The 26,572-nt window shown below is 56.9% G+C and overlaps 1 protein-coding gene and 1 long non-coding RNA gene across 2 annotated transcripts in view; both read right to left on the bottom strand.

Annotated features, from left to right (window-relative positions):
- The window catches only part of LOC135190905 (uncharacterized), a 614,761-nt gene that overhangs the window by 234,992 nt on the left and 353,197 nt on the right, over window positions 1–26,572 (bottom strand). The gene's annotated exons all lie outside the window — the stretch shown is intronic.
- ZCCHC17 (zinc finger CCHC-type containing 17) lies at window positions 1,994–25,152 on the bottom strand. Its single transcript, XM_064172425.1, has 7 exons — window positions 25,026–25,152; window positions 22,050–22,107; window positions 19,617–19,717; window positions 17,918–18,009; window positions 15,806–15,906; window positions 14,582–14,730; window positions 1,994–2,742 (listed from the first exon to the last, which is right to left on the bottom strand). The coding sequence occupies exons 1-7, from the start codon at window positions 25,065–25,067 to the stop codon at window positions 2,575–2,577; spliced, it is 711 nt and encodes a 236-aa protein (XP_064028495.1). The 5' UTR covers window positions 25,068–25,152; the 3' UTR covers window positions 1,994–2,574.

Raw genomic sequence — 26,572 nt, 5'->3', positions numbered from 1 at the left:
TACAGCCTCCCTGCAGGCAGCTGCAGGCAGCAATGAGCTCTGCCCTGAGCCTCCTCTGCTGCAGGCTGCACCCCCCCAGCTCCCTCAGCCTCTCCTCACAGGGCTGTGCTCCAGGCCCCTCCCCAGCCTTGCTGCCCTGCTCCAAACACCTTCCAGCACCTCAGCATCTCTCTGCAATGGAGGAGCCCAGAACTGGACACAGCACTCCAGGGGTGGCCTGAGCAGTGCTGAGCACAGGGGCACAAGAACCTCCCTTGTCCTGCTGCCCACACTGCTCCTGAGCCAGCCCAGGATGCCATTGGCTCTGCTGCCCACCTGGGCACTGCTGCCTCATCTTCAGCCTACTATCTATCAGCACCTCCAGCTCCCTTTCTTCCTGGCTGCTCTCAGCCACTCTGTCCCCAGCCTGTAGCATTGCTTGGGGTTTCTGGGCACCTGCCCACCACTAAGCCATGCTGGGGGACAAATCCAGCCTAGGCACTCTGGCAGGGATGGGGTTAAGCAAGCAGTGATGCCAGTCTGCCCAGGTTTCTGAGGTGCTTATGGTCAGAAATGGGCTTTTGGGGGAGGATGAAATATCAGTGTACCCTCCCTGCAGCTCTGCTGCCAGCTGTCCAGGATCCAGCCACACTCCACCCCACTGCCAACCAGCTCTGCACAGTGCAGGCAGTGCTGGGGCCAAAGCATCAGCTGATGGGGCCTGCCTGGCAGTGCCCGAGTCAGGAGTCAAGGTCGTGGTCACTTTGTGACTGCTCTGGGAAGGAAACTGGCCCCAAAGCAGGGACTCAGCCAAGGGGACTGAGGCAGGGGCACTGGGGCAGGCAAAAGCAGAGGGAGAAGGGATAGGGTCCCCCCAGCAACTCTAGTTCTGCTCCTGCTGTGCCAACAGGGCATAGCTGGCCAGAGTGCCCAGCCCCACTGGCCAGCCTCACTGGGCATCCTCAGCCCCACTGCCCATCCCTACTGGCCAGCCCTAGCCCCTCTTCAGCCTCAACCCCAGAGTCCAGCCCAAACCTCACTGCTTCACTGGACAGCCCTACTCTGCCTTCCCAGCCCCTGCCCCACTCCCACTCTTCAGCCCCAACCCCAGAGTCCAGCCCCAATCTCACTGCTTCACTGGCCAGCTCTACTCTCCCTTCCCAGCCCCAGCTCTACTCTCTCTTCCCAGCCCCAGCCCCTCTCACCCTTCCCAGCTCCAGCCCCTCTCTCCCTTCCCAGCCCCATCCCCATCCCCAGTCCCTCTCTCCCTTCCCAGTCCCAGTCCCAGTCCCTCTCTCCCCACTCCCAGTCCCTCTCTCCCCTCCCAGTCCCAGCCTCACTCTCCCTTCCCAGCCTCAGCCCCTCTCTCCCTTCCCAGTCCCAGCCTCACTCTCCCTTCCCAGTCCCAGCCTCACTCTCCCTTCCCAGCTCCAGTCTCACTCTCCCTTCCCAGCCCCAGCCTCACTCTCCCTTCCCAGCCCCAGCCTCACTCTCCCTTCCCAGCTCCAGTCCCTCTCTCCCTTCCCAGCCCCAGCCTCTCTCTTCCTTCCCAGCCCTATCCTCAGCCCCTCTCTCCCTTCCCAGCTCCACTCCCACTTGCCCACAGCCAGAAGCACTGACAGTGGCTCCACTCCCCCCACTCATCACATCTGCCCTGGCAGGGCCAAGCTGCTCTCAGCCTCCCCCTCTCTGCTCGGGGCAGCCTGAAGCAATGCCAGAGGCAGCCCGGGCCAGCCCAGCCCCTCTGCCACCCCTTCCCTCGTGACCTTCAGCTCCAGTTACAGATTTATGCTCCTGTTGCCCTTTGCAGAAGGCAGCAGGCTCCTCACCCGGGGCAGCTCAGCACACACCCCCTTCCCACCCCCAGCAACCTCTGGAAGCAGCCAGGACTTTAGCAAAAACCCAACCCAAGCTTTTAGTGCAGCTTTTGGCCCCTCTCACCCAGCCAGGCCTATTTTGTTTTGCTGCCCCAGATGGAGTGTGGAGCACACAGAAGAAAAGATCCAGTCCAAAGTGCAAGTGGGGAGTGGGGGAGCTTCATTTCCCATCCCTTCCCCAAGGCAGCAAACACAGCACAGTTAATGTTTACTGGAAGTATCTCTGCTCCCCAGTTTGCTTCTTACTCCTCCACTCCCCAAGCTGGCAGCCAGGCTGGGGGCAGGTTTGCAGCCCAAAGCCAAGCAGCTCCAGGCTGGCACTGTCTGGGGACACAGAGCTCCATGGCAGGGCTCAGCAACAGCCACTCCTGTCCCCATGCTGGGCAGGGAGAGCACAGCTGTGCAGCTCCACTGGCTGGTTGGGGGCTGATGCCATGCTGGTGGCACTGGTGGCAGCGTGCCCAGCTCAGCATGAGGCTATGGGCTGGGAGAGCTGCTGATGGAGGGGTGTAAAGAGCCAGTCTGGGGACAAACCAGCAGCCTGCATGGGGCAGCTGGTCTCAAAGCCAGCACCACTAAGGCCACACACCAGAGACACTGCTGGGAGAGGGCAATTCCTGGTCCCTGGAGCAAAGGCTTGCACGGGTTTGGTTCTGTCTGCTCCCTGTGCCACGTACCAGGAGGGACTCAGGGTGCCAAAGCTCCACCTGCCTGCTTCTCAGTCCCGGGACTGCTTCTTGTGCTTCTTCTTCTTCTTCTTCTTCTGAGCCTTGCTGTGCCTCTCTGAGTGTTTGCTCCTCTTGCTGGAGCTGTCTGAGTCGGAGCTGTCCAAGTCCGACTCGGAGGAGTCTTTGTTCTTGTGCTGCTTCTTCTTCTTCTTCTTCTCCTAGAGAAGAAAAAAGTGTCACTGTGCTGTGTGCTGAGTGTCCTCCAGGCTGGGACAGGGGTGGGCAGGTCTGGCATGGGAAGCACACCCAGCTCCTGCTCCAGCCACAAGATTGAACAAAGCCAAGTGCAGGGTTCTGCACTTTGGCCATAACAGCCCCAAGCAGCACTACAGGCTGGGGCCAGAGTGGCTGAGAGCAGCCAGGCAGAGAGGGAGCTGGGGGTGCTGGGAGAGAGGAGCTGCAGAGGAGGCAGTAGTGCCCAGGTGGGCAGCAGAGCCAATGGCATCCTGGACTGGCTCAGGAGCAGTGTGGGCAGCAGGACAAGGGAGGTTCTTCTGCCCCTGTGCTCAGCACTGCTCAGGCCACCCCTGCAGTGCTGTGTCCAGTTCTGGGCTCCTCCATTGCAGAGAGATGTTGAGGTGCTGGAAGGTGTTTGGAGAAGGGCAGCAAGGCTGGGGAGGGGCCTGGAGCACAGCCCTGTGAGGAGAGGCTGAGGGAGCTGGGGGGGTGCAGCCTGCAGCAGAGGAGGCTCAGGGCAGAGCTCATTGCTGCCTGCAGCTGCCTGCAGGGAGGCTGTAGCCAGGTGGGGTTGGGCTCTGCTGCCAGGCAGCCAGCAACAGAAGAAGGGGACCCAGCCTGAAGCTGTGCCAGGGCAGGTTGAGGCTGGATGTTGTTAGGAAGTTGTTGTCAGAGAGAGTGATTGGCATTGGAATGGGCTGCCCAGGGAGGTGGTGGAGTCCAACCCCCTGCCAGAGCAGGATCACTCAGAGCAGATCACACAGGAACACATCCAGGCAGGTCCTGAATGTCTCCAGAGAGGGAGACTCCCCAACCCCCCTGGGCAGCCTGTGCCAGGCTCTGGCACCCTCACACCAAACATGTTTCTCCTTAAGTTACCACTGAAACCTGCTGGGTTCCAGTTTGTGCTCACTGCCCCTTGTCCTGTCCCTGGGCTCCACTGACAAGAGCCTGGCCCCAGCCTCTCACCCCCCACACTTTAGCTCCTGCTTAGCACTGCTCAGATCCCCTCTGGGGCTGCTCCTCTGCAGGGTCTCAGCCTTTCCTCACCACCCCTCCATGCTCAGAGCTGACCCCAGCATTTAAAGCTGCTCCATTAGAGAGGTTGGCAGGATGAAGCCTTTTCTACAACCAAAACAGGTTTCTAAACCATCCACCCGAGCCTGGAAGCCATCCCTGGGTCCCCAACCCCATCACCAGCCCACAGACTGCCAGGAAATGAGCTGGATCCACAGAATGGTTTGGGTGGAAAAGGTCTGAAGATCTTCTAGTTCCAACCCTTTGCCACGGGCAGGGACACCTCCCACCAGCCCAGGTTGCTCAGGCCCTCATCCACCCTGGCCTTGCACACCTGCATGGAGGGGACATCCACAGCCTCCCTGGACAAGCTGCTCCAGCTCCTCACCATAAAGCCCAAACCCTACCAGTCAGAGCTTCTTGCAGCCCTCCCCAGGGGCAGCCAGAGGAGCAGAAAGCCCTTTCACAAGCACCAGCACCTTGCACAACCCCCAGGCTGGCTGCACACCCTCCTGTGATCCCAACTTCCCCACACACAGAAGCAGAGGCTGGGGTAAGGGCAGCCCCCAGCCTCCCCAGGCTGTGTTCCTTCAAAGCCCTGAAGGAGAAGCTACAGCAAGCACCAGAGCTGACATTTAGATGCAGTCTAAGGACAGCTGCTGCTGGAATAAAGCTCATGAGGAACCTCAAAATGGATCTAAGCCCCCAGTTGTGAGGTACCTGACTGACTACCAAGCAGAGGTCAGCACCAGGTACAGCTTCCACTGGAGCTGCAGCAGGCAGAGCACCCCAGAGCCATGGAGACTCTTTAATGATGCAGATGAAGACTCTTTAACGAGGTTGCAGAGCCATTTGGGCACATCTAATTAGCAAATGGCACTGGCAGAGGATCTGCTCTGCCCAGCACACACAGCTCAGCACTGCACATTGCTTCACCTCCTTCCAGCAAGGAGCAGGAGGAAAAATGCTGACAGCAGCTTTTGAGAGCTGCTTCTGCCCTCCAGCCACTAAGGAGCTCCACAGGTCAGTAAATCACCACCCTCCAGGAGTGCTTGGCCAGCAGGTTGGCTTAGGACATGGCACAAAGGATCTGCTCCCAAGGTGGTCAGGGTGGGGTACACCAGAAGGGCACCAAGAGCCATTAGGAAAGGCTTTGGTGACCCAGGACTGGTGATACTGCTGCAGGGAGCAGGTCAGTGGGATGGGGCTGCTGTGCCACAGCACCTTGGTGGTTGCCCTTCTGGGCTTGGAAGGGGCTGTGAATCAGCCAGCACAGGAGGCAGAAGGGGCAGCCAGTGCCAAGCACAGAGGTGCCAGTGCCAGGAACACGAGGGACTGGGAAGGTGTCACCTTCTGTGTGCAAATAAGCACAGCCCCAAGCCTGCCCCCTGCACAAGTCACCCTGCTGGCTCTGGGCAGCTGCAGAACCCCCTGGGACAAGGTGGGAGCCACTTGCTTGTTTCAGCTGTGCTTTGGGAAGATGCTCTGCAGAGGCCCTGAGTGTCCTGCTGAAATGAGGGCTTCACTCTGAAGCCTCTTGGTGCTGGGAAGGAGCTCAGTGAGCAGGGAGAGGGGCACGGAGAGAGGGCTGGGGGCTGAAGGGGTTTCACATAGAGCACTGCAGAGTCACTGCCTGGTTTGGGCTGGAAGGGACCTTTGAAGTCATAGAATCAGTCAGGGGTGGAAGGGACCACCCAAGACACAGCAGCCTGCCCATGGCCACCTGGAGGAGCCCAGGCTATGAGCCCAGCATTTACCTGCTCACAACAACACTCAGCAGCAGCAGCAAAGCACAGCATGAAAAAGGAGGCAAAGAGGGGAAATAACTGCCCTGGAGTAACTGATTTGTACCTCCTGAGTGTCCCCTCTCTGCTGGTGGCTTGGAGGTGACCCAAGCAGCTCAGCAGAGCACCTTGAAGTGAATCACAGAATGGCAGGGGCTGGAAGGGACCTCCAAAGCTCATCCATGTACCTCCTGACTGCTCATCTTCTGCTGGTGGCTTGGAGGTGACCCAAGCAGCTCAGCAGAGCACCTTGAAGTGAGTCACAGAATGGCAGGGGCTGGAAGGGACCTCCAAAGCTCATTCAGACCTCAAGCTATGAACTCAGAATTTACCTGCTCAGAGCAGCAGCAAAGCACAGGATGAAAAAGGAGGCAAAGAGGGAAAATAACTGCCCTGGAGTAACTGATTTGTACCTCCTGAGTGCCTACCCTCTGCTGGTGGCTTGGAGGTGACCCAAGCAGCTCAGCAGAGGACCTTGAAGTGAGTCACAGAATGACAGGGGCTGGAAGGGACCTCCAAAGCTCATCCAGACCCCAAGCTATGAGCCCAGCATTTACCTGCTCACAACAACACTCACTAGCAGCAGCAAAGCACAGCATGAAAAAGGAGGCAAAGAGGGGAAATAAGTGCCCTGGAGTAACTGATTTGTACCTCCTGAGTGTCCCCTCTCTGCTGGTGACTTGGAGGTGACCCAAGCAGCTCAGCAGAGCACCTTGAAGTGAATCACAGAATGGCAGGGGCTGGAAGGGACCTCCAAAGCTCAGCCAGTCCAACTCCCCTGCCAGAGCAGGAGCACCCAGAGCAGATCACACAGCAACACAGCCAGGCAGGGTTTGAATATCTCCAGAGAGGGAGACTCCACAGCCCCCCTGGGCAGCCTGTGCCAGGCTCTGGCACCCTCACAGTGGAAAAATTCCTCCTCATGTTTAAATGAGAGCAGAGGACTAAAGCTCCCTCCACACCTAGAGGCCTTCTTGGCATGGATCAGGTTTTGGCAGCACCTCACCCAAAACTGGAGTGTCTACATTTGCCTGTGGGACTCACCACAAAGTGCCTCAGGAGCAGAAGCACATCCAAGAGGGTTCTGGAAGAGGATGGTAAAGAGTTAAAGCCTGGAGAGAAAGGGAAGCAGCAAGGAGAAGTTTTCTCAAGCTTCTGCAGCCTGTGCACATGGTGAGAAAGTTTGCCCAGACCCTCACAGCTCCCAGAGTTTCATTCCAGAGCTTGGGAAAGTGTCTCTAGCATGGGAAGGCTGAAGAGAAGAGGACAGGATGTCGCAGGACTGCCAAGGGAGATAAAAGCCCACACGTGGAAGTTGTGCTGGCTGAGAACAAAGCCCTCAGGCTCCTTTGTATGAGGGAGGGGCTTCTGCCAGCCAAACTGCTCCCACCCCCAGAGGCTAAGTCCTGGCAGTGCAGCAACACAAGCAGCAGAGTCGATAAACCATGGAAACACTGCAGGGAGAAGGGCAGCAGCAGGAGAGTTGAAGAGCTGCTGTGGTAGGAGGCAGTGCTGCTGAGAAACCCTGCCCAGGCAGCATCCTCTGCTCAAGAAACCCTGCCCAGGCAGCATCCTCTGCTCCAGAGGCAGTGCTGCTGAGGAGCTCTGTCCAGGCAGCATCCTCTGCTCCAGAGGCAGTGCTGCTGAGAAACCCTGCCCAGGCAGCATCCTCTGCTCAGGAAACCCTGCCCAGGCAGCATCCTCTGCTCCAGAAACCCTGCCCAGGCAGCATCCTCTGCTCCAGAGGCAGTGCTGCTGAGAAACCTGCTCGAGAAACTCTGTCCAGGCAGCATCCTCTGCTCCAGAGGCAGTGCTGCTGAGAAACCTGCTCGAGAAACTCTGTCCAGGCAGCATCCCCTGCTCCAGAGGCAGTGCTGCTGAGGAGCTCTGTCCAGGCAGCATCCTCTGCTCCAGAGGCAGTGCTGCTGAGAAACCCTGCCCAGGCAGCATCCTCTGCTCCAGCACACAGCTCTGGCAACTGCAGCAACACTGCACTGGGAGGCAGCCAGCTGGAAACTGCCTGCTGGAAAAGGGCCTGGGGGTGCTGAGTGCTTCAGCTCCCGGCTGAAGAGGAGTCAGGGTGTGCCCAGGTGGGCAAGAAGGGCGCCAGCAGCCTGGCACAGATCAGCAATGGTGTGGGCAGCAGGAGCAGGGCAAGGATTGAATCACAAAATCATAGAACCAAGCAGGTTGGCAGAGAGCTCCAAGCTCACCCAGCCCAACCTAGCACCCAGCCCTGCCCAACCAACCAGACCATGGCACTAAGTGCCCCAGCCAGGCTTGGCTTCAACACCTCCAGCCATGGGCACTCCACCACCTCCCTGGGCAGCCCATTCCAATGCCAATCACTCTCTCTGACAACAACTTCCTAACAACATCCAGCCTGTACTTCCCCCAGCACAACTTCAGGCTGTGTCCCCTTGTTCTATTGCTGCTTGCCTGGCAGCAGAGCCCAACCCCACCTGGCTACAGCCTCCCTGCAGGCAGCTGCAGACAGCAATGAGCTCTGCCCTGAGCCTCCTCTGCTGCAGGCTGCACCCCCCCAGCTCCCTCAGCCTCTCCTCATAGGCTTTGTGTTCCAGGCCTTTCACCAGCTTTGTTGCCCTCCTGTGCTGGGCATTGCCAAGGCCACAGCTTGGATCCTGGGGTCAGTTTTGGGCTTTGAGAAGCTGGAGCAGGCCAGAGAAAGGCAACAAAGGTGGGGAAGGGTCTGGAGAAGAGGGCTGAGGAGGAGCAGTTGAGGGTGTGCAGTGTGGAGAAGAGGAGGCTGAGGGCAGAGCTCAGTGCTGTCTGCAGCTCCCTGGGAGGAGGCTGGAGGCAGCTGTGGGTTGAGCTCTGCTGCCTTACAGCGAGGGCAGGGGGACAGGAATTGGCCTCGAGTTGCCCCAGGGGAGGTTTGGGTTGGACATGAGAAGAAACTGCTTCACTGAAAGGGTTCTCAAAGCCTGGCCCAGGCTGCCCAGGGAGGTGGCTGAGTGCTCATCCCTGCAGGTGTTTCCAAGGGGCAGAGATGTGCTGAGGGCCATGGCTTAGCTCCAGCCTCATTGCTCTCTACAGCTCCCTGAAAGGAGGTTGGAGTTGGTTTCTTCTGCCTAGTATCAGGTGGCAGGAGAGGAAGTGGCCTGAAATTGTGCCAGGGGAGGGTCAGGTTGGACATAAGGAACAATTTCTTCCCCTTGAGGGTTGTGAAGGCCTGGCCCAGGCTGCCCAGGGCACAGGTGGAGCACTCATCCCTGGAGGGGTTTCAGAGCTGGGTAGATGTGGTGCTGAGGGCCATGGTTTGGTGTTGCCCTGGCAGCACTGGGGTAAGGCTTGGACTGGATGATCTGAAAGGTCTCTTCCAGCCCAAAGCACTCTCTGATCCCATGACTCACAGATGCACAAGCAGCAGCATTTCTCCAGCTCCCCTATCCAGAGGGCAGTGACAAAGCAGAGGTCACATTTCTGCCTCCAGCAACAGCAGCAAGGCCCAGCCAGACCCTGAGCTGCAAACTGGGCTGGAGAATTGGTGGCTGCTGAGGGCTGAGGCTCAGCTCAGCTCTCAGGCACAGCCAAGCACTCCCCCCCCCCCGAGCACATACCCTGCACTAGGGTAAACACTGAGAGTGGATTTTGCCTCTTGGGGTAAGGATGCAGAGGGTCAACAAGGCAAAGCCCTGCCCAGTCCAGCTCCCTGCAGGTCCTGTCCAGTTTATGGAAGAGCTGCAGACAGCTCCACCAAAGCAGCACAGACTGGCTTGGAAATGTCTCCTCTGCAGAACCTGAGCTGGAATGCAGAAGAGCAAGAGGCTGGGCTAGAGCCTGATGGGTGCTGCCTCCCCTCCTGCACTGGGGCACTCTAAGGAGCTGCCACTCAGAGGGGAACACATTAGCACAGAGCCCCAGCACGGGGGAGGCTGGAAGGGACCTCTGGAAGTCATCCAGTCCAAGGCCTCTGCTCAAGCAGGGCACTCACAGCAGCTTGCCCAGGAGCACAATGACCTGAGGAGGATTGGAAGCTCTGGGCAGATGGAACCTCCTGGGTGCCAGCTGCACTGAACCCCAGCAAGGGGAAGGCTGGAAGGGACCTCTGGAGATTGAGCCCAACCCCCAAGCAGAAGCAGGGCACCCACAGCAGCTTGTCCAGGAGCACAATGCCCAGCTGGGATTGGAATCTCTCCACAGAAGGAGACTCCACAACTTCCCTGGGCAGCCTGCTCCAGGCCTGCAGCAGCCTCACACCAAACAAGTTTCTCCTCCTCTTCAGATGGAACCTCCTGGGTGCCAGCCTGTGCCCACTGCCCCTTGTCCTGTCCCTGGGCACCACTAATAAGAGTCTGGCCCCAGCCTCTTGCCCCCCACCCTTTAGTTCTTGCTGAGCATTGCTCAGATGCCCTCTGAGGCTGCTCTTCTGCAGGCTCTCAGCCCCAGGGCTCTCAGCCTTTGCTCCTCACAGGCTCCTCAGCACCTCCATAGCCTCTGCTGCACTCTCCCCAGCAGTTCTCTGTCTCTCCTGAACTGGGGAGTCCAGAACTAGACTCAACACTGCAGCTGTGGCCTCAGCAGGGCAGAGCAGAGTGGGAGCATATCAAACTCTCTCCTGTCCCTTGTGAGCAAAGCTGCTCAGGGCTGTGCTTTAGGAATGCTCCAACAGCTCACTCCAAGTATTTGATGTGGAGATAAGAGGGGGAAGAGTCCACAGCTCTCCAAGCAGCTTAAACATCTTCCCTCAGACCTTTTTGTGGAGTTCAAAGTCTCACTTGGAGACTTTGTGTCTGTCCTTGTGAAGATATCAGCATGGATTTGCAGGTGCACATCTTTCAGCATCCTCACAGAGGTGCCAGGAAGCCCTCCAGGGGTCAGGTTTTATTTGGGAAGGGAAAAAAGAGGGGAAGGGGAAAAAAAAGGGGAAGGGGAAAAAAAGGGGAAGGGGAAAAAAAAGGGGAAGGGGAAAAAAAAGGGGAAGGGGAAAAAAAGGGGGAAGGGAAAAAGGGGAAGGGAAAAAGGGGAAGGGAAAAAAAGGGGAAGGGAAAAAAAGGGGAAGGGAAAAAAAAAGGGGACGGGAAAAAAAAGGGGGAAGGGAAAAAAAACGGGGAAGGGAAAAAAAAGGGGGAAGGGAAAAAAAAGGGGAAGGGGGAAAAAGGGGAAGGGAAAAAGGGGGAAGGGAAAAAAAAAGGGGAAGGGAAAAAAAAAGGGGAAGGGAAAAAAAAAGGGGAAGGGAAAAAAAAAGGGGGAAGGGAAAAAAAAGGGGGAAGGGAAAAAAAAGGGGGAAGGGAAAAAGGGGGAAGGGGAAAAAAAGGGGAAGGGGGAAAAAGGGGAAGGGAAAAAGGGGGAAGGGAAAAAAAGGGGAAGGGAAAAAAAGGGGAAGGGAAAAAGGGGGAAGGGAAAAAAAGGGGAAGGGAAAAAAAGGGGAAGGGAAAAAAAGGGGAAGGGGAAAAAAAGGGGAAGGGGAAAAAAGGGGAAGGGGAAAAAAAGGGGAAAGGGAAAAGGGGAAGGGAAAAAGGGGAAGAGCACAAAATTCCACCCTTCAGTTTACCTCCAAACAAGATTCCTTGCTTAAGCCAAAGGTATTTGATCCCATTTGATGCCCAGCATCACCCTGATGGGAAGAACCCAGCCTGTGGCCATTAAATGAAGACAGGAAGGTTCTGAAAAGCCCAGAGAAGGGCAGGGAGAGCAGAGCACAGAGGAGCCATGCCCTGAGCTAAGCCCACACCAGAGCAAGCACCCAGTGAGGATGACTGAAGGCTGCAGGAGCTACAAGGCCACTCAAGAGGCAAGGTGTGGCTGTCACATCGAGGAGAGATGGCATCTGCAAGGGGACTGCATGGAAGTCCTTCACCTGGCAGGAGCAGGGGCAGGAGGGGGGCAGCAGGGCCAGGGGAGCCCCAGCAGGAGGAGAAGAAAAGCCATCACAGGTCACATTTACTACACAGCCATGACCAAAGCAGCCCAGAGATGAATTAACCAAAGCACCTGAGCAGCCCAGGGGATGCTGCAGAAGAATTTCAGCTCAAGGGCTGGGTCCTGCTGTCCAAACTGCAGAGCTTTACTTGAAAGAGAAGAGCACAACAGCAGCAGGAGGCTCTTTCCTCCCCACACACCTCCTCCCACACACACTGCCACGTTCCCATAGGAGCTCCATCACCCTGTGACCCGCAGAGCAGCAGCCAGGGGGACACTCACATGCCCACACGTGGAAAGCAGCAGCTCCCTGGATGCTCCCTGGGCCCTGCACAGCACAGTGACCACAGCTTCTCCCTCTAAGCCACTTCTCCTCTCAGGTCAAGGCCAGGCTGGATGAGGCTTTGGGCAAGCTGGGCTAGTGGGAAGTGTTCCTGCCCATGGCAGGGGAGTTGGGATGGGAGGAACTTTAAGGTCCCTACCAACCCAAACCACTCTGCTGAGACCCCCCCCCCAACCCCTGCAGTGCTGGGGCCAGCTCTGGAGTCCTCAGCACAGACAGGGACCTGTTGGAACAGGGCCACAGAAGCCCACAGCAGTGCTGGCAGGGCTGGAAGGGCTCTGCTGGGAGACCAGGCTGAGAGAGTTGGGCTTGTTCAGCCTGGAGAAAGGAAGGCTCCAGGGAGAGCTTCTGCTCTTTCAGTGCTTAAAGGGCTGAGCAGAAAGCTGGGGACAGATTTAGAGCAGGGGGCAAAGCCTGGCTGAGGCACTTAGTGCCATGGTTTAGTTGACTGGATAGGACTGGGGGATAGGTTGGATTGGCTGAGCTTGGAGCTCTCTTCCAACCTGCTTGATTCTGTGATTCTGTGGATTCTCAACCAGAGCTGACACTTTCCACTCACTTCAGAACTTCATCTGTGCATCTGTGGGAGCATGGGAGGGGATGGGGGCAGCCTGAGCTGTTCCTGCTTTCTGTTAACCCACCCTAGGGCTCCAGCCAAGAGGGAAGCATATGGTGGCTCCCAGAGAAGATCACAGCAGGGCCTTGAGACAACAAGAGAGCCATTCATCTGCAGGAGCTCACATCCTGCCTCCAGAAAGCTCCAAGTTTTGTTTTCCAGCACTGGGAAACAGCTGAGAGCTTTTGATCTCCTCCTTGAGAAGGGAGGAAGATCAAAGGAGGAAGGAAGGTTTGAAGGGAAGCTGCTCATGCACAGACCCCCAAACGCCAGTGCCCAGCTCAGGACAGTGACCCAGGGGGCAGAGCTCCACAGGGAAGCTCCCAGGCTGTGGCAGGCACTGGTGTGAGAAGCTCTTTGCACACCTCCTTGTGCATTTCACTGACAGTCAGAGGAGCCTCTAGCAGCCAAGCCACCCCCACTGCAGAGGGAAGAGAAGCCAAGGGAGGGCTGCCCGGGGAGGTGGTGGAGTCGCCGTCCCTGGAGCTGTTCAAGGCAGGACTGGACGTGGCACTTGGTGCCATGGTCTGGCCTTGAGCTCTGTGCTAAAGGGTTGGACTTGATGATCTGTGAGGTCTCTTCCAACCTTGGTGATACTGTGAGACTGTGAGAAGCCAGCTCTGCTGAGCTCTTCCTGCTGGGCTGCTCTCACACTGCTCCACAGCCAGGGAACAGCCCAAGCTCTGGATCCAGAGAGGTCACAGATATGGTGAGCTGGGATCTGAGAGTCAACTTGGTTCAACCACATGCTCCTGAGATCAGAACAGGCAGAAGGCCAGGGGTGGTTTATATCACAGCAGGCAAGCCCCAGACACTCTTGACCAAGAGCCTAGGCAGCAGGAAAGCAAAGCACATCTTGGGGTGGAACCAGGCCACAGCAGCTGCAGCCATGGCAGGTCCTGCTCCTGCTACCAGATCATAGCCACAGCACTCCTGAGCAAGGTACCTGCAAGTCAGGCATCCAGTGAGTGCCAGCTGCACTGAACCCCAGCAAGGGGGAGGCTGGAAGGGACCTCTGGAGATTGAGCCCAACGCCCCCAGCTGAAGCAGGGCACTCACAGCAGCTTGCCCAGGAGCACAATGGCTGGGGGGGTTGGAAGCTCTCCAGACAAGGAGCCTCCACAACCTCTCTGGGCAGCCTGCTCCAGCCCTCCAGCACCCTCACACCAAACAAGTTTCTCCTCCTGTTCAGATGGACCCTCCTGGGTGCCAGTTTGTGCCCACTGCCTCTTGTCCTGGCACTGGGCACCACTGACAAGAGTCTGGCCCCAGCCTCTTGCCTCCCACAGGTTCTTTCTCTCTTGCTGGGCATTGCTCAGATGCCCTCTGGGGCTGCTCTTCTGCAGGCTCTCAGCCCCAGGGCTCTCAGCCTCTTCTCACTATCCCTGCAAGGTTCTCCTCCTATTGAGATGGAATCTCCTGGCTTCTAGTCTGTGCTCACTGCCCCTTGGCCTGTCCCTGGGCACTACTAACAAGAGTCTGGCCCCAGCCTCTTGCCCACCACAGCTCCTTTATCTCTTGCTGAGCATTGCTCAGGTCCCCTCTGGGGCTGCTCTTCTGCAGGCTCTCAGCCCCAGGGCTCTCAGCCCTTGCTCCTCATAGAGCTGCTCCAGGCCCCTCAGCAGCTTTGCAGCCTCTGTTGGACTCCCTCCAATAGTTCCCTGTCTCTAGCTGGATCCAGTTGGAGGTGTCCCTGCTGCCTGCAGAGGGGTTGGATAGGATGACCTTTGGTAGTCCCTTCCAACCCAACTCAGGCTGTGTATCTGTGACATTCCCACATGGATCAAAGTGGCTTCAGAGGCTGGGAATGGAGGATAGTCCCTGTGCAAACACAGCTGATAAGAGCAGCTCACAGGGTGCTGGCTGGGTCAGGCCACCCGTGGCAGCAGGGCCTGCAGGTCAGATTGGCAAAGCTGCTGGGGCAAGAGCAGTGAGAAGGGAGAGGAACAGGGGCAGGGGTGAGGATCAAAGATCACATTGGGTGCTTCTGTGCTCCACAACCTCCCTGGGCAACCTGTGTCAGTGTCTCACCACCCTCACCCTCCCCAATTCCTTCCTCCTCTCCACTCTCCCAGCTCAAAGCCATTGTCCCTCATCCTATCACTTCAGGTTCCTCATGGTTGCAACTACCCAGAGGCAAATTCTCTGCCTCACTTTTCCAGTCAAGCAGCTTTTACCTTTTTCCTTTTCCTTGAGGAATCCTCAGCCACGTTGGTTTTCTTCTCTCTTTCACATCCTGCTGCTGTCACTTCCTCTTCCTCCTCCTCTGGAATCAGGCTGTATTTGGTACCTCCAGGCTGCATGAAACACTCCTTGGCAAAATGACCTGTAGGAGAGAGTGTGGAGGAGAGCTTCAGCCCTTTTGTTTCTTTACAACAACAGCATTTGAGCCACCTGAGGTGCTGCCAATGAGCTTGGCACAAGAAGAGATCTCACACTGTGCATTTCCTCTCTGATGAGGGAGATTGAAAGTGGATGTTAGGAAGAAGTTGTTTGCAGTGAGGTTGGTGAGAGACTGGCACAGGTTGAGGGTGCTGAGACCCTGGCACAGGTTGCCCAGGGAGGTTGTGGAGCACAGAAGCACAGAATGGGATCTTTGATCCCATTCTGTGCTTCTGTGCTCCACAACCTCCTTGGAGGTGATGAAGACCAGGCAGGATGAGGCCTTGAGTACCTGAATGGGCTCCAGGAGAGCTGGGGAGGGACTCTGGACAAGGGCTGGGAGTGCCAGGAAGAGGGACAATGGCTTTGAGCTGGGAGAGGGAAGATTAAGAGCAGAAATGAGGAAGGAATTGTTGAGAGTGAGGGTGGTGAGACCCTGGCACAGGTTGCCCAGGGAGGTTGTGGAGTACAGAAGAACAGAATGGGATCAAAGATCACTGGCACAGGTTGAGGGTGGTGAGACCCTGGCACTGGTTGCCCAGTGAGGTTGTGGAGCACAGAAGCACAGAATGGGATCAAAGATCCCATTCTGTGCTTCTGTGCTCCACAACCTCCCTAGAGGTGTTCAAGACCAGACTGGATGAGGCCTTGAGCACCCAGTGCTGGTGGGAGCTGTCCCTGCCTATGGCACAGGGAGTTGGAACTGGCTGAGCTTTGAGGTCCCTTCCAACCTAACCCATTCTAAGAGGAAAGACTGAGAGAATTTAGGCTTTTGAAGATGGAAAGGAGAAGTCTGAGGCAAGATCTCATCAATGCTGATCAATACTTGAAGGGTGGGGGTCAGGAGGATGGGGCCAGACTTTTCTCAGTGCTCAGGACAAGAGGTAAGAGGCACAAAGCTGAACGTAGGAAGTTCCATCTGACCACAAGGAAGAACTTTATTAATGTAAGGTTGATGAAGCCCTAGAGTAGGCTGCCCAAAGAGGTGGTGGAGTCTTCACAGCCCTGTTTGGACATACCTTTGCAGCCACATTTCTTGCAGACAGTGTTCAAGACAGCTTCAAGTGTGATCTTCTGGCTGGTGTAGTCTCTGAAGGTGCGTTTCTTCCTCTCATCCTGACTGGGAAGAGAAGGACAAATCCAGTTCTGATCCACTCTCACCTTTCACCTTCTATATTTGTATGGACACAAATCCCAACACAAGTTTTCAGAGTCCTAGAATGGGTTGGGTTGGAACTTTAAAGCTCAGCCAGTTCCAACCCTCCCTCCCCTGCCATTGGTAGGGACACCTTCCAGCAGCACAGGTTGCTCAAGGCCTCATCCAACCTGGTCCTGAACACCTCCAGGGAGGTTGTGGAGCACAGAAGCACAGAATGGGATCAAAGATCCCATTCTGTGCTTCTGTGCTCCACAACCTCCCTGGGAAACCTGTGCCAGGGTCTCAGCACCCTCAACCTGTGCCAGTCTCTCACCACCCTCAACCTGTGCCAGTCTCTCACCACCCTCATTGTGCAGAACTTGCTCCTAACATCCAACCTGGGATGGGGCTGGGTGGAACCCTCCGTGGCCATGAGTGGGGAAGGTGCTGGTGGCTTTGAGTGTCTCTTGGGATCAGAGTCACAGAATGGGTTAGGTTGGAAGGGACATCAAAGCCCAGACAGTTCCAACCCCCCTGTGCCACAGGCAGGGACACCTCCCGCTGGAAGAGGTCACTCAAGGCCTCATCCAGCCTGGTCCTAAACACCTCCAGGGAGGTTGTGGAACACAAAAGCACAGAATGGGATCTTTGATCACCTCTCTGGGCAATCTGTGCCAGGGTCTCACCACCCTCACTCTCAACAATTCCTGTCTCCTCTCCACTCTCACTCTCCCCTCTCCCAGCTCCAAGCCATTATCCCTCATCCTGTCACTCTCAGCCCTTGTCCAAAGTCCCTCTCCAACTCTCCTGGAGCCCATTCAGGTACTGGAAGGTTGCTCTAAGGTCTTTCTGGAGCCTTTCTTCCTAATCTCACCTCCTCAGATATGGCTCTAGAAGCATCACTTCATTAGCTGCACTAAAGAACAGAGCTGACCAACAGCTCACTGGAATGAAGCACATTGGTGCCACTGTGCTGCCTGTCACCTTCTGATCTGGAGATGAAGTGGACACTCCACATGAAGCAGGCAAATATGGGCAGCTGTATCCAGATCCCTCACACTGACATCTGGATTATGTTGGAGTGAGTCCAGAGGAGGCCACAAAGCTGATCAGAGAGCTGGAGAACTTTCACTGTGGGGTAGGCTGAGAGAGTTGGGGCTGTTCAGCCAGGAGAAGGCTCCAGGGAGACCTTAAAGCAACCTTCCAGTACTTGAAGGGGCTACAGGAGAGCTGGGGAGAGACTTTGGACAAGAGTTGGGAGTGACAAGATGAGGGACAATGGCTTTGAGCTGGGAGAGGGGAGAGTGAGAGTGAAGGTGAGGAAGGAATTGTTGAGAGTGAGGGTGGTGAGAGACTGGCACAGGTTGAGGGTGCTGAGACCCTGGCACAGGTTTGACAGGGAGTTTGTGGAGCACAGAAGCACAGAATGGGATCAAAGATCCCATTCTGTGCTTCTGTGCTCCACAACCTCCCTGGAGGTGTTTAAGGCCAGGTTGGATGAGGCCCTGAGCAACCTGTGCTGCTGGAAGGTGTGTCCCTAGAGGTTGGAACTGGCTGAGCTTTGGGGTCCCTTCCAACTCATCCCATTCTGTGGCTGGCAGTGTGAATGCACACACAGATAGCTGCACAGTATGAATACAAAACACCCCCAAAGACCCAAACCCAAACCCATTTCTTTGACCTGGATGTCACAAATGGAGGTAGAAAAGGAAGCTGTGGAAGGTCTGAGCAGTTCAGATTTGGCTCTGCAGCCTGTGAGAATGGGACAAGTCCCCAGCACAGCACCAGCACAACTCAGGAATGAAAACCCTGCCAGGTGTGAAGTGTTGCAACTCCCTGAAGCCTCCTCCAAGCAGGAGAACCAAGGGAGTGTCTCCAGCCAGTGCATGGCAGAGGCAGCTCAGAGAGAGTCCCCTCAGCCTCCAAAGGAGGCAGCAGAGACAGAAAGGGCAGGCAGGAAACAGCCAGCAACAAGCTCAGGAGATTTACCTACTCAAGGGAAACGTTGTTGGGATCCAAATCCTTTCCTGTGCCTTGGTTAACAACCTTCATGGAGAGGGAGAGCTTCACTTTGCCATCCTTCATCTGAAAGAGGAAGATAAGCAATGAGAAGTGGGTCAGGAAACAGGGGACAGGCTCCTGGCTCCTTTCCCTTGCTCCCTGGGCTAGGACAAGCAGCAATGGATGGAAGCTGCAGCACAGGAGGTTCCAGCTCAACACAAGGGGCAAGTTGACAGGCAGGGTCCCAGAGCCCTGGCACAGGCTGCCCAGAGAGGTTGTGGAGCCTCATTCTCTGGAGCCTTTGCAGGCCTGTCTGGCTGTGTCCCTGTGTGCCCTGAGCTAGACTGGGTGGTCCTGCTCTGGCAGGGAGGTTGGACTGGATGCTCTCTTTGGGTCCCTTCCAACCTCTGACATCCTATGAAATGATGATTGTGTTAATTACCACACAGTGTCTGGAGGCCTGGAGAGGAGGAAGGGACTTGCTGCTTAGCAGGCAGCAGCACCACGAAGGACACTCCAGGAAGTGCTTTTGTGGTGGTGTTCTGCAGCTGCATTCAGAGCACAGCAGCTGATCACACAGCTTCTGCTGCCCAGCTCTCTCAGCAGCAAGGCAGCAGAGCAACATCCTGATTTTAGCAAGGCCAAGGCTTCAGGAGCTTGCTAAGTAGCTTCTTGGCTGTCCTTCACTCCTGTAGCACTGGGAACACTGTGCCAAGAGCCATGTGAGCAGCAGGTCAGGGAAGGAGATTCTGTCCCTCTGCTCAGACCTCACCTGGGGCACTGTATCCAGTTCTGAGGGCCCCTGCACATGGACTTGGAGCTGCTGGAGTGGGTCCAGAGGAGACCATGGGGGCTGGAGAAGCTCCACTATGAGGACAGGCTGAGAGATGTGTGTCTGCTCAGACTGGGGAAGAAAAGGCTGCAGGGAGACCTCAGAGCTGCATTTCAATCTCTGAAGGGGCTCCAAGAAGGCTGGGGAGGGACTGTTCAGAAGGGCTTGGGGTGGTAGGATGAGAGGCAATGGTTTGAAACTGGAGCAGGACAGATCTAGGTTGGACACCAGGAGGAAGTTCTGCATAATGAGGGTGGGGAGACCCTGGCACAGGTTGCCCAGGCAGGTTGTGGAGCACAGAATGGGATCAAAGATCACTGGCACAGGTTGCCCAGGGAGGTGATGAAGGCCAGGCAGGATGAGGCCTTGAGTACTTGACTGGGCTCCAGGAGAGCTGGGGAGGGACTCTGGACAAGGGCTGGGAGTGCCAGGAAGAGGGACAATGGCTTTGAGCTGGGAGAGGGAAGATTAAGAGTGGAAATGAGGAAGGAATTGTTGAGAGTGAGGGTGGTGAGACCCTGGCACAGGTTTTCCAGGGAGGTTGTGGAGCACAGAAGCACAGAATGGGATCAAAGATCCCTGGAAGTGCTCAAGGCCAGGCTGGATGAGGTCTTGAGCAACCTGGGCTGGTTAGAGGTGTCCCTGCCTATGGCAGGTGGGTTGAAACTGGCTGAGCTTTGGGGTCCCTTCCAACCCAACCCATTCTATGACTGTATCTGGAGGTAAAGAGTACTCAGGTGGCTGTAAATCAACCCAACAGAGCCCACCAGGAGCTTCCAGCCAGCATGCACAGCAGCTCCCAGGGCTTTGGCAGGCCACATTACCCACACAGCACTGGAGGAACAAGAACTAAGCATACCTCTTTGCCTATCAGCTTCACCCACACCTTGTCTCCAACATCCACGATCTCTGAGGGCTTATCCACACGGCAGGAGGACATGTGAGTCCTGTGCACAAGGCCTGCTTGGAACAGTGGAAGAGAAGAAAGGGAAGAATTAAAGACAAGGCTCCACCAAGTCTCAGTTTGGCCTTCCAGGAAGGTCTTCCCCAAAGCTCAACCAACATAGAATGGGTTAGGTTGGAAGGGAGCTCAAAGCTCAGCCAGTTCCAACCTCCTGCCATAGGCAGGGACAGCTCCCACTAGAACAGGTCACTCAAGGCCTCATCCAGCCTGGTCCTCAACACCTCCAGGGAGGTTGTGGGGCACAGATCTTTGATCCCATTCTGTGCTTCTGTGCTCCACAACCTCCCTGGGAAACCTGTGCCAGTCTCTCACCACCCTCAACCTGTGCCAGTCTCTCACCACCCTCACTGCAAACAACTTCTTCCTCACAGCCACTTTCAATCTCCCCTCTCACACTTCAAACCCATTCCTCCTCCTCCTCCTGCCATTCCCAGACCTTCCCTCCCCAGCCCTCCTGCAGCCCCCTGCACATCCTGCAAGGCCACTCCAAGCTCTCCTGGAAGCCTTCTCCTCTGCAGGCTGCACAGCCCCAACTCTCTCAGCCTGTGCTCAGAGCAGAGCTGCTGCAGCCCTCTCAGCATCTTGGTGGCCTCCTCTGCACTGCCTCCAACACTTCCATGTACTGCTTGTGCTGGGGGCTGCAGAACTGCCCCCAGGACTGCAGGTGGGGTGTGAGGAGAGCAGAGCCAAGGGTCAGAATCCCCTCCCTTGCCCTGTGCCCACACTGCTCTTGCTGCACCCAGCACAGGGTTGTGTCTGGGCTGCACTCCCACTGCAGGCTCCTGTTGACCTTTGCATCACCCCAGACCCCCATCTTAACATTATCAGCAAAAAAAAACCCATCCTGAGGTTACCAAAAGTCACAGCAAAACTATCCTGAAGCTACCAAAAAAGCCTTCTGAGTCCTTTTGGTGTTCACACAAACACTCTATCATATTCCAGGATGAGAGCAAATGGCTTCAAGGTGACCCAGGGAAGGTTTAGGTTGGACATGAGGAACAATTTCTTCCCCAAAAGCCTTGTAAAGGCCTGGAACAGGCTGCACAAGGCAGTGGTGGAGTCCCCATCCCTGGAGAGGTTTCAAAGCTGTGTGGACCATGAAGAGAAAAGAGGAAGAATCTTTGCATGGCAGCAATATGAACTGTAGGGAATCTGAAACTGAATGGAAAACAACTAAGTGGGAAAACAAAGCTACAGATTCACATTTGATGCTTTAACTCAACTTGGGAGTCAGCATGGTATAGGCTGGATGTTGGGAGAGAGCTCTTGCCAGAGAGAGTGATTGGCCCAGGCTGGGGAGGGGCCTGGAGCACAGCCCTGTGAGGAGAGGCTGAGGGAGCTGGGGGGGTGCAGCCTGCAGCAGAGGAGGCTCAGGGCAGAGCTCATTGCTGCCTGCAGCTGCCTGCAGGGAGGCTGTAGCCAGGTGGGGTTGGGCTCTGCTGCCAGGCAGCCAGGGACAGTACAAGGGGACACAGTCTCAAGCTGTGGCAGGGCAGGTCTAGGCTGGATGTTGTTAGGAAGTTGTTGTCAGAGAGAGTGATTGGCATTGGAATGGGCTGCCCAGGGAGGTGGTGGAGTCTGTGTGGCTGGAGGTGTTGAAGCCAAGCCTGGCTGGGGCACTTAGTGCCATGGTGTGGTTGGTTGGGCAGGGCTGGGTGCTAGGTTGGGCTGGCTGAGCTTGGAGCTCTCTTCCAACCTGCTTGGTTCTGTGATTCTATGATTCTAAGAACAACTGCTTAGCTCAAACACACCCTGACAAAAGGTGATGGTTTGGGTGTTACCTGCCCCCTCCACACACACACACTGGAAAATCACCCAGATTAGGCTGAGTGGCTCTGGGAAACTGAACGAATGAAGCTTTATTTACAGCTTATCCCAATATCCAAGCAGCTATTTACAATGTTATCTTCAGCTCTAGACAGAAACAGACAAGTTAAAAGGAACAGAGAAACACAGCAGCCCTCCCAGAAACCTGAGTGCTCAGGAAGGGCTCCCAAACACCCTTCCACCTTCTCCCCACTCCTCTACCTTACCCCAGAGCTTGCTTTATGTTTAAGGTAGTTTGGAGGGTCAGCCAGGGGAGTTAGGGAGCAGAAGGATTAGTCAGGCAGGTTAGGTTAGAGAGAAGTTCATGCAGCCCCAAGAGACAGAGAGCAACTCCCTTATCTATGATCTTGTTCCTATCCATCTCAGCAAGCCTAGGAGTGCAGCAGCCATCACCATTGGTTCCTGTTCACAGCCTGGCATCTAATCCTTCTCACCAAAATATCCCAGCTGGGCTCAAACCAGGACACAAAACCATGCCTGAACAAAAGAAGAGACACAAACCTTGCCTCCTGCAGCCTGGGATTTTGACAAAGGCTCCATATTCTGTCACTGTAGCAACCTGGGAAGAGAAATCAGCACAAGGCTTCAAGGAAAAGCTTTCACAATTCAGCTGTTCTCAAACAGCTGCTCAGAAATGCACAGAAAGTTCTCCTGCTCTCCTTCAGGTTTAGATTTCAGAGCTGGTTAGACACAGTAGAGTTTGGCAGTTCTGGAGCAGCTGTGGTCAGCCAATCACCACTGCACTGCTCAAGACAGCAGCTTAGAATCAGAGAATTGAGCAGGTTGGAAGAGAGCTCCAAGCTCAGCCAGCCCAACCTAGCACCCAGCCCTGCCCAACCAACCAGACCATGGCACTCAGTGACCCAGCCAGGCTTGGCTGCAACACCTCCAGCCACAGCCACTCCACCACCTCCCTGGGCAGCCCATTCCAGTGCCAATCACTCTCTCTGACAACAACTTCCTAACAACATCCAGCCTCAACCTGCCCTGCCACAGCTTCAGGCTGTGTCTCCTTCTTCTGTTGCTGCCTGCCTGGCAGCAGAGCCCAACCCCACCTGGCTACAGCCTCCCTGCAGGCAGCTGCAGGCAGCAATGAGCTCTGCCCTGAGCCTCCTCTATCGTGGACCCATGAATAGTTTGGCTTGGAAGGGAACTTTAAAGCTCATCCAGTCCAACCCCCTGCACTCAGCAGAGGCATCTGCAGCTAGAGCAGGCTGCTCACAGCCCCACACAATCTGACCTGCAATGGGGAAGGCATCTCCCAACCCTCTGGGCAACCTGGGCCAGGCTCTCACCACTCTCAGTGCCAAACATTTCTCCCTTCTCTCCAGTCTGGATCTCCCTCTTGTCACAGAACCAAGCAGGTTGGAAGAGAGCTCCAAGCTCAGCCAGCCCAACCTAGCACCCAGCCCTGCCCAACCAACCACACCATGGCACTAAGTGCCCCAGCCAGGCTTGGCTGCAACACCTCCAGCCACACAGATTCCACCACCTCCCTGGGCAGCCCATTCCAATGCCAATCACTCTCTCTGACAACAACTTCTCACTGCCACCCATCAGTGGTGAGAGGGGACAAAGAATCACAGAATTATAGAACCAAGCAGGTTGGAAGACAGCTCCAAGCTCAGCCAGCTCAAACTAGCACCAAGCCCTGGCCAAGCAACCAGACCATGGCACTAAGTGCCCCAGCCAGGCTTGGCTTCAACTTTTAGTTCAGACCATTCCCCCTTGTCCTGTCACCACAGGCTCTGCTCAAAACTCTGTCCTCAGCTTTCTGATCACCCCCTTAGAGCACTGCAAGGTCCATCAGAAGGTGTCCTAGAGGGATACCAGCACACAAACACACAGAGAGCTGCACAGAGAGGTGTACATAGGGGCAGCTACTTGTGAGAAATATGTCTTTGACCCCATCAATTCATGGCAAGAGGTCAGAGACAGGGAGGAAGGGGGATTTTGAAGGGAGCTGCTCTCCTCCTTGCACAACCATCACAAAGATATGCAATAGACTTAAGATAACAGCAATAAGTAACTAGAAACTAGAAAGGTTGGTGGAGGAGGGAGGCATGTGGAGGAGACAGCCTTTGTGCATGAGCAAGCAGAGGAATACAAAGGACACTGCTAGTTTGGAGTTCATGGAAAGGACACTTGAGGAAGACTTCATCACTGCAGACCCCTTACTTCATCACTGTAGACCAGTGGATGAGGGCATGGAGTCAGTCATCAGCAAGTGTGCAGATGACACCAAGCTGGGGGCAGATGTGGCTGGGTTGGAGGGCAGAAGGGCTCTGCAGCAGGACCTTGACTGCCTGCACAGATGGGCAGAGGCCAAGGGGATGGAGTTCAATAGCTCCAAGTGCAGGGTGCTGCACTTTGGCCACAGCAACCCCATGCAGAGATACAGGCTGGGGTCAGAGTGGCTGAGAGCAGCCAGACAGAGAGGGATCTGGGGGTGCTGATTGATACCCACCTGAACATGAGCCAGCAGTGTGCCCAGGTGGCCAAGAGAGCCAGTGGCATCCTGGCCTGCATCAGCAATGGTGTGGCCAGCAGGAGCAGGGAGGTCATTCTGCCCCTGTACTCTGCACTGGTTAGACCTCACCTTGAGTGCTGTGTTCAGTTCTGGGCCCCCCAGTTTAGGAGGGACATTGAGATGCTTGAGCGTGTCCAGAGAAGGGCAACGAGGCTGGGGAGAGGCCTTGAGCACAGCCCTACGAGGAGAGGCTGAGGGAGCTGGGATTGGTTAGCCTGGAGAAGAGGAGGCTCAGGGCAGACCTTATTGCTGTCTGCAACTACCTGAGGGGAGGTTGTGGCCAGGAGGAGGTTGCTCTCTTCTCTCAGGTGGCCAGCACCAGAACAAGAGGACACAGCCTCAGGCTGTGCCAGGGGAGATTTAGGCTGGAGGTGAGGAGAAAGTTCTTCCCTGAGAGAGTCATTGGACACTGGAATGGGCTGCCCGGGGAGGTGGTGGAGTCGCCGTCCCTGGAGCTGTTCAAGGCAGGACTGGACGTGGCACTTGGTGCCATGGTCTGGCCTTGAGCTCTGTGCTAAAGGGTTGGACTTGATGAGCTGTGAGGTCTCTTCCAACCCTGATGATACTGTGACACTGTGACACTGTGATACCACCAGAGGGACCACTGGATAAAAAGAGACATGCATGGAAGAGACACCTCCCATTGTTGGAACTGATAAGGAAAACCCCAACCTCTTCTTAAGAGTTAGCAATGAGTCTGCAACAGAGTAGGACACGAACAGAGAGCACTGGAAGCAAAGGCAGTGCCTTAGGGCAGAGCAGAGCCTCCCCACGCACCCAGGACTGAGCATTGCTTGACTCCTGCAGCTCTATTAAAGCCTTACTGTGCATGGACCTAAGTTTATGCCTCTTATCTGTGACAAACTCAAGCTGCCACTGAACTAAGCAGCGCCTAAAGCAAGGCAAAAAGCCACCCCCCGGGGCCGTGCGCCCCTCTCCCCACGCACCTCTCCCTGGAAGATGGTGTAGAGCTCGGGCAGGGTCTCCATCGCCGCACAGCTCCAGGGGGGCAGCCCGGGGAAGCTCCTACCGACGGCGATCTCCCGGCGGAACCGCAGCCGCAGCTCACAGCGGGGCCCTGGGAAGGAAGAGGCAATCAGCGCAGTGCAGGGCAGCAGCCAGCAGCCTGCCTCGGCTCAGAGCCCGGCACAGCCCTGCAGGGCCTCTCTGCCTTCCCCGGCAGCTCCCTGCCGCTCAGCCCGGGCCCGGCGGCTGCGGAGCAGCGGAGTGCGCTGGGAGCGAGCCGGCGGCGGGGCAGGGTCTGCCGGGGGGCAGGGGCCGAGGGGGAGCTCGGCAGCCCCCAGCGCAGAACCGCCCCACGGCTTCCCCAGCGCTGCCACCGCACAGCTGCCCCCAGCGCTGCCACCGCACAGCTGCCCCCAGCGCTGCCACCGCACAGCTGCCCCATCGCTGCCACTGCACAGCTGCCCCATCACTGCCACCGCACAGCTGCCCCCATCGCTGCCACCGCACAGCTGCCCCATCACTGCCACCCCACAGCTGCCCCCAGCGCTGCCACCGCACAGCTGCCCCCAGCGCTGCCACCGCACAGCTGCCCCCATCACTGCCACCGCACAGCTGCCCCATCACTGCCACCGCACAGCTGCCCCCAGCGCTGCCACCATCGCTGCCACCATCACTGCCACTGCACAGCTGCCCCATCACTGCCACCGCACAGCTGCCCCCAGTGCAGCATCACCGCACAGCTGCCACCAGCGCTGCCACCATCGCTGCCCCCAACACTGCCACCCCACAGCTGCCCCCAGCGCAGAACCGCCCCACGGCTTCCCCAGCGCTGCCACCGCACAGCTGCCCCCATCACTGCCACCGCACAGCTGCCCCATCACTGCCACCGCACAGCTGCCCCCAGCGCTGCCACCGCACAGCTGCCCCATCACTGCCACCGCACAGCTGCCCCCAGCGCTGCCACCGCACAGCTGCCCCCATCACTGCCACCGCACAGCTGCCCCCATCACTGCCACCGCACAGCTGCCCCATCACTGCCACCGCACAGCTGCCCCATCACTGCCACCGCACAGCTGCCCCCAGCGCTGCCACCGCACAGCTGCCCCCATCACTGCCACCGCACAGCTGCCCCATCGCTGCCACCGCACAGCTGCCCCCAGCGCTGCCACCGCACAGCTGCCCCCACCACTGCCACCGCACAGCTGCCCCCACCACTGCCACTGCACAGCTGCCCCCATCACTGCCACCGCACAGCTGCCCCCAGCGCTGCCACCGCACAGCTGCCCCCAGTGCAGCATCACCGCACAGCTGCCCCCAGCGCTGCCACCATCGCTGCCACCATCACTGCCACCCCACAGCTGCCCCCAGCACTGCCACCGCACAGCTGCCCCACCACTGCCACCGCACAGCTGCCCCCACCACTGCCACTGCACAGCTGCCCCCATCACTGCCACCGCACAGCTGCCCCCAGCACTGCCACCGCACAGCTGCCCCAGCGCTGCCACCACACAGCTGCCCCCATCACTGC

Source organism: Pogoniulus pusillus, chromosome 37 (genome assembly GCF_015220805.1).
Source record: "Pogoniulus pusillus isolate bPogPus1 chromosome 37, bPogPus1.pri, whole genome shotgun sequence".
In the NCBI taxonomy this organism is placed as follows: domain Eukaryota; kingdom Metazoa; phylum Chordata; class Aves; order Piciformes; family Lybiidae; genus Pogoniulus; species Pogoniulus pusillus.
The sequence above is the reverse complement of the archived record's forward strand: the minus strand, read 5'-3'. Positions and strand labels throughout refer to the sequence as shown.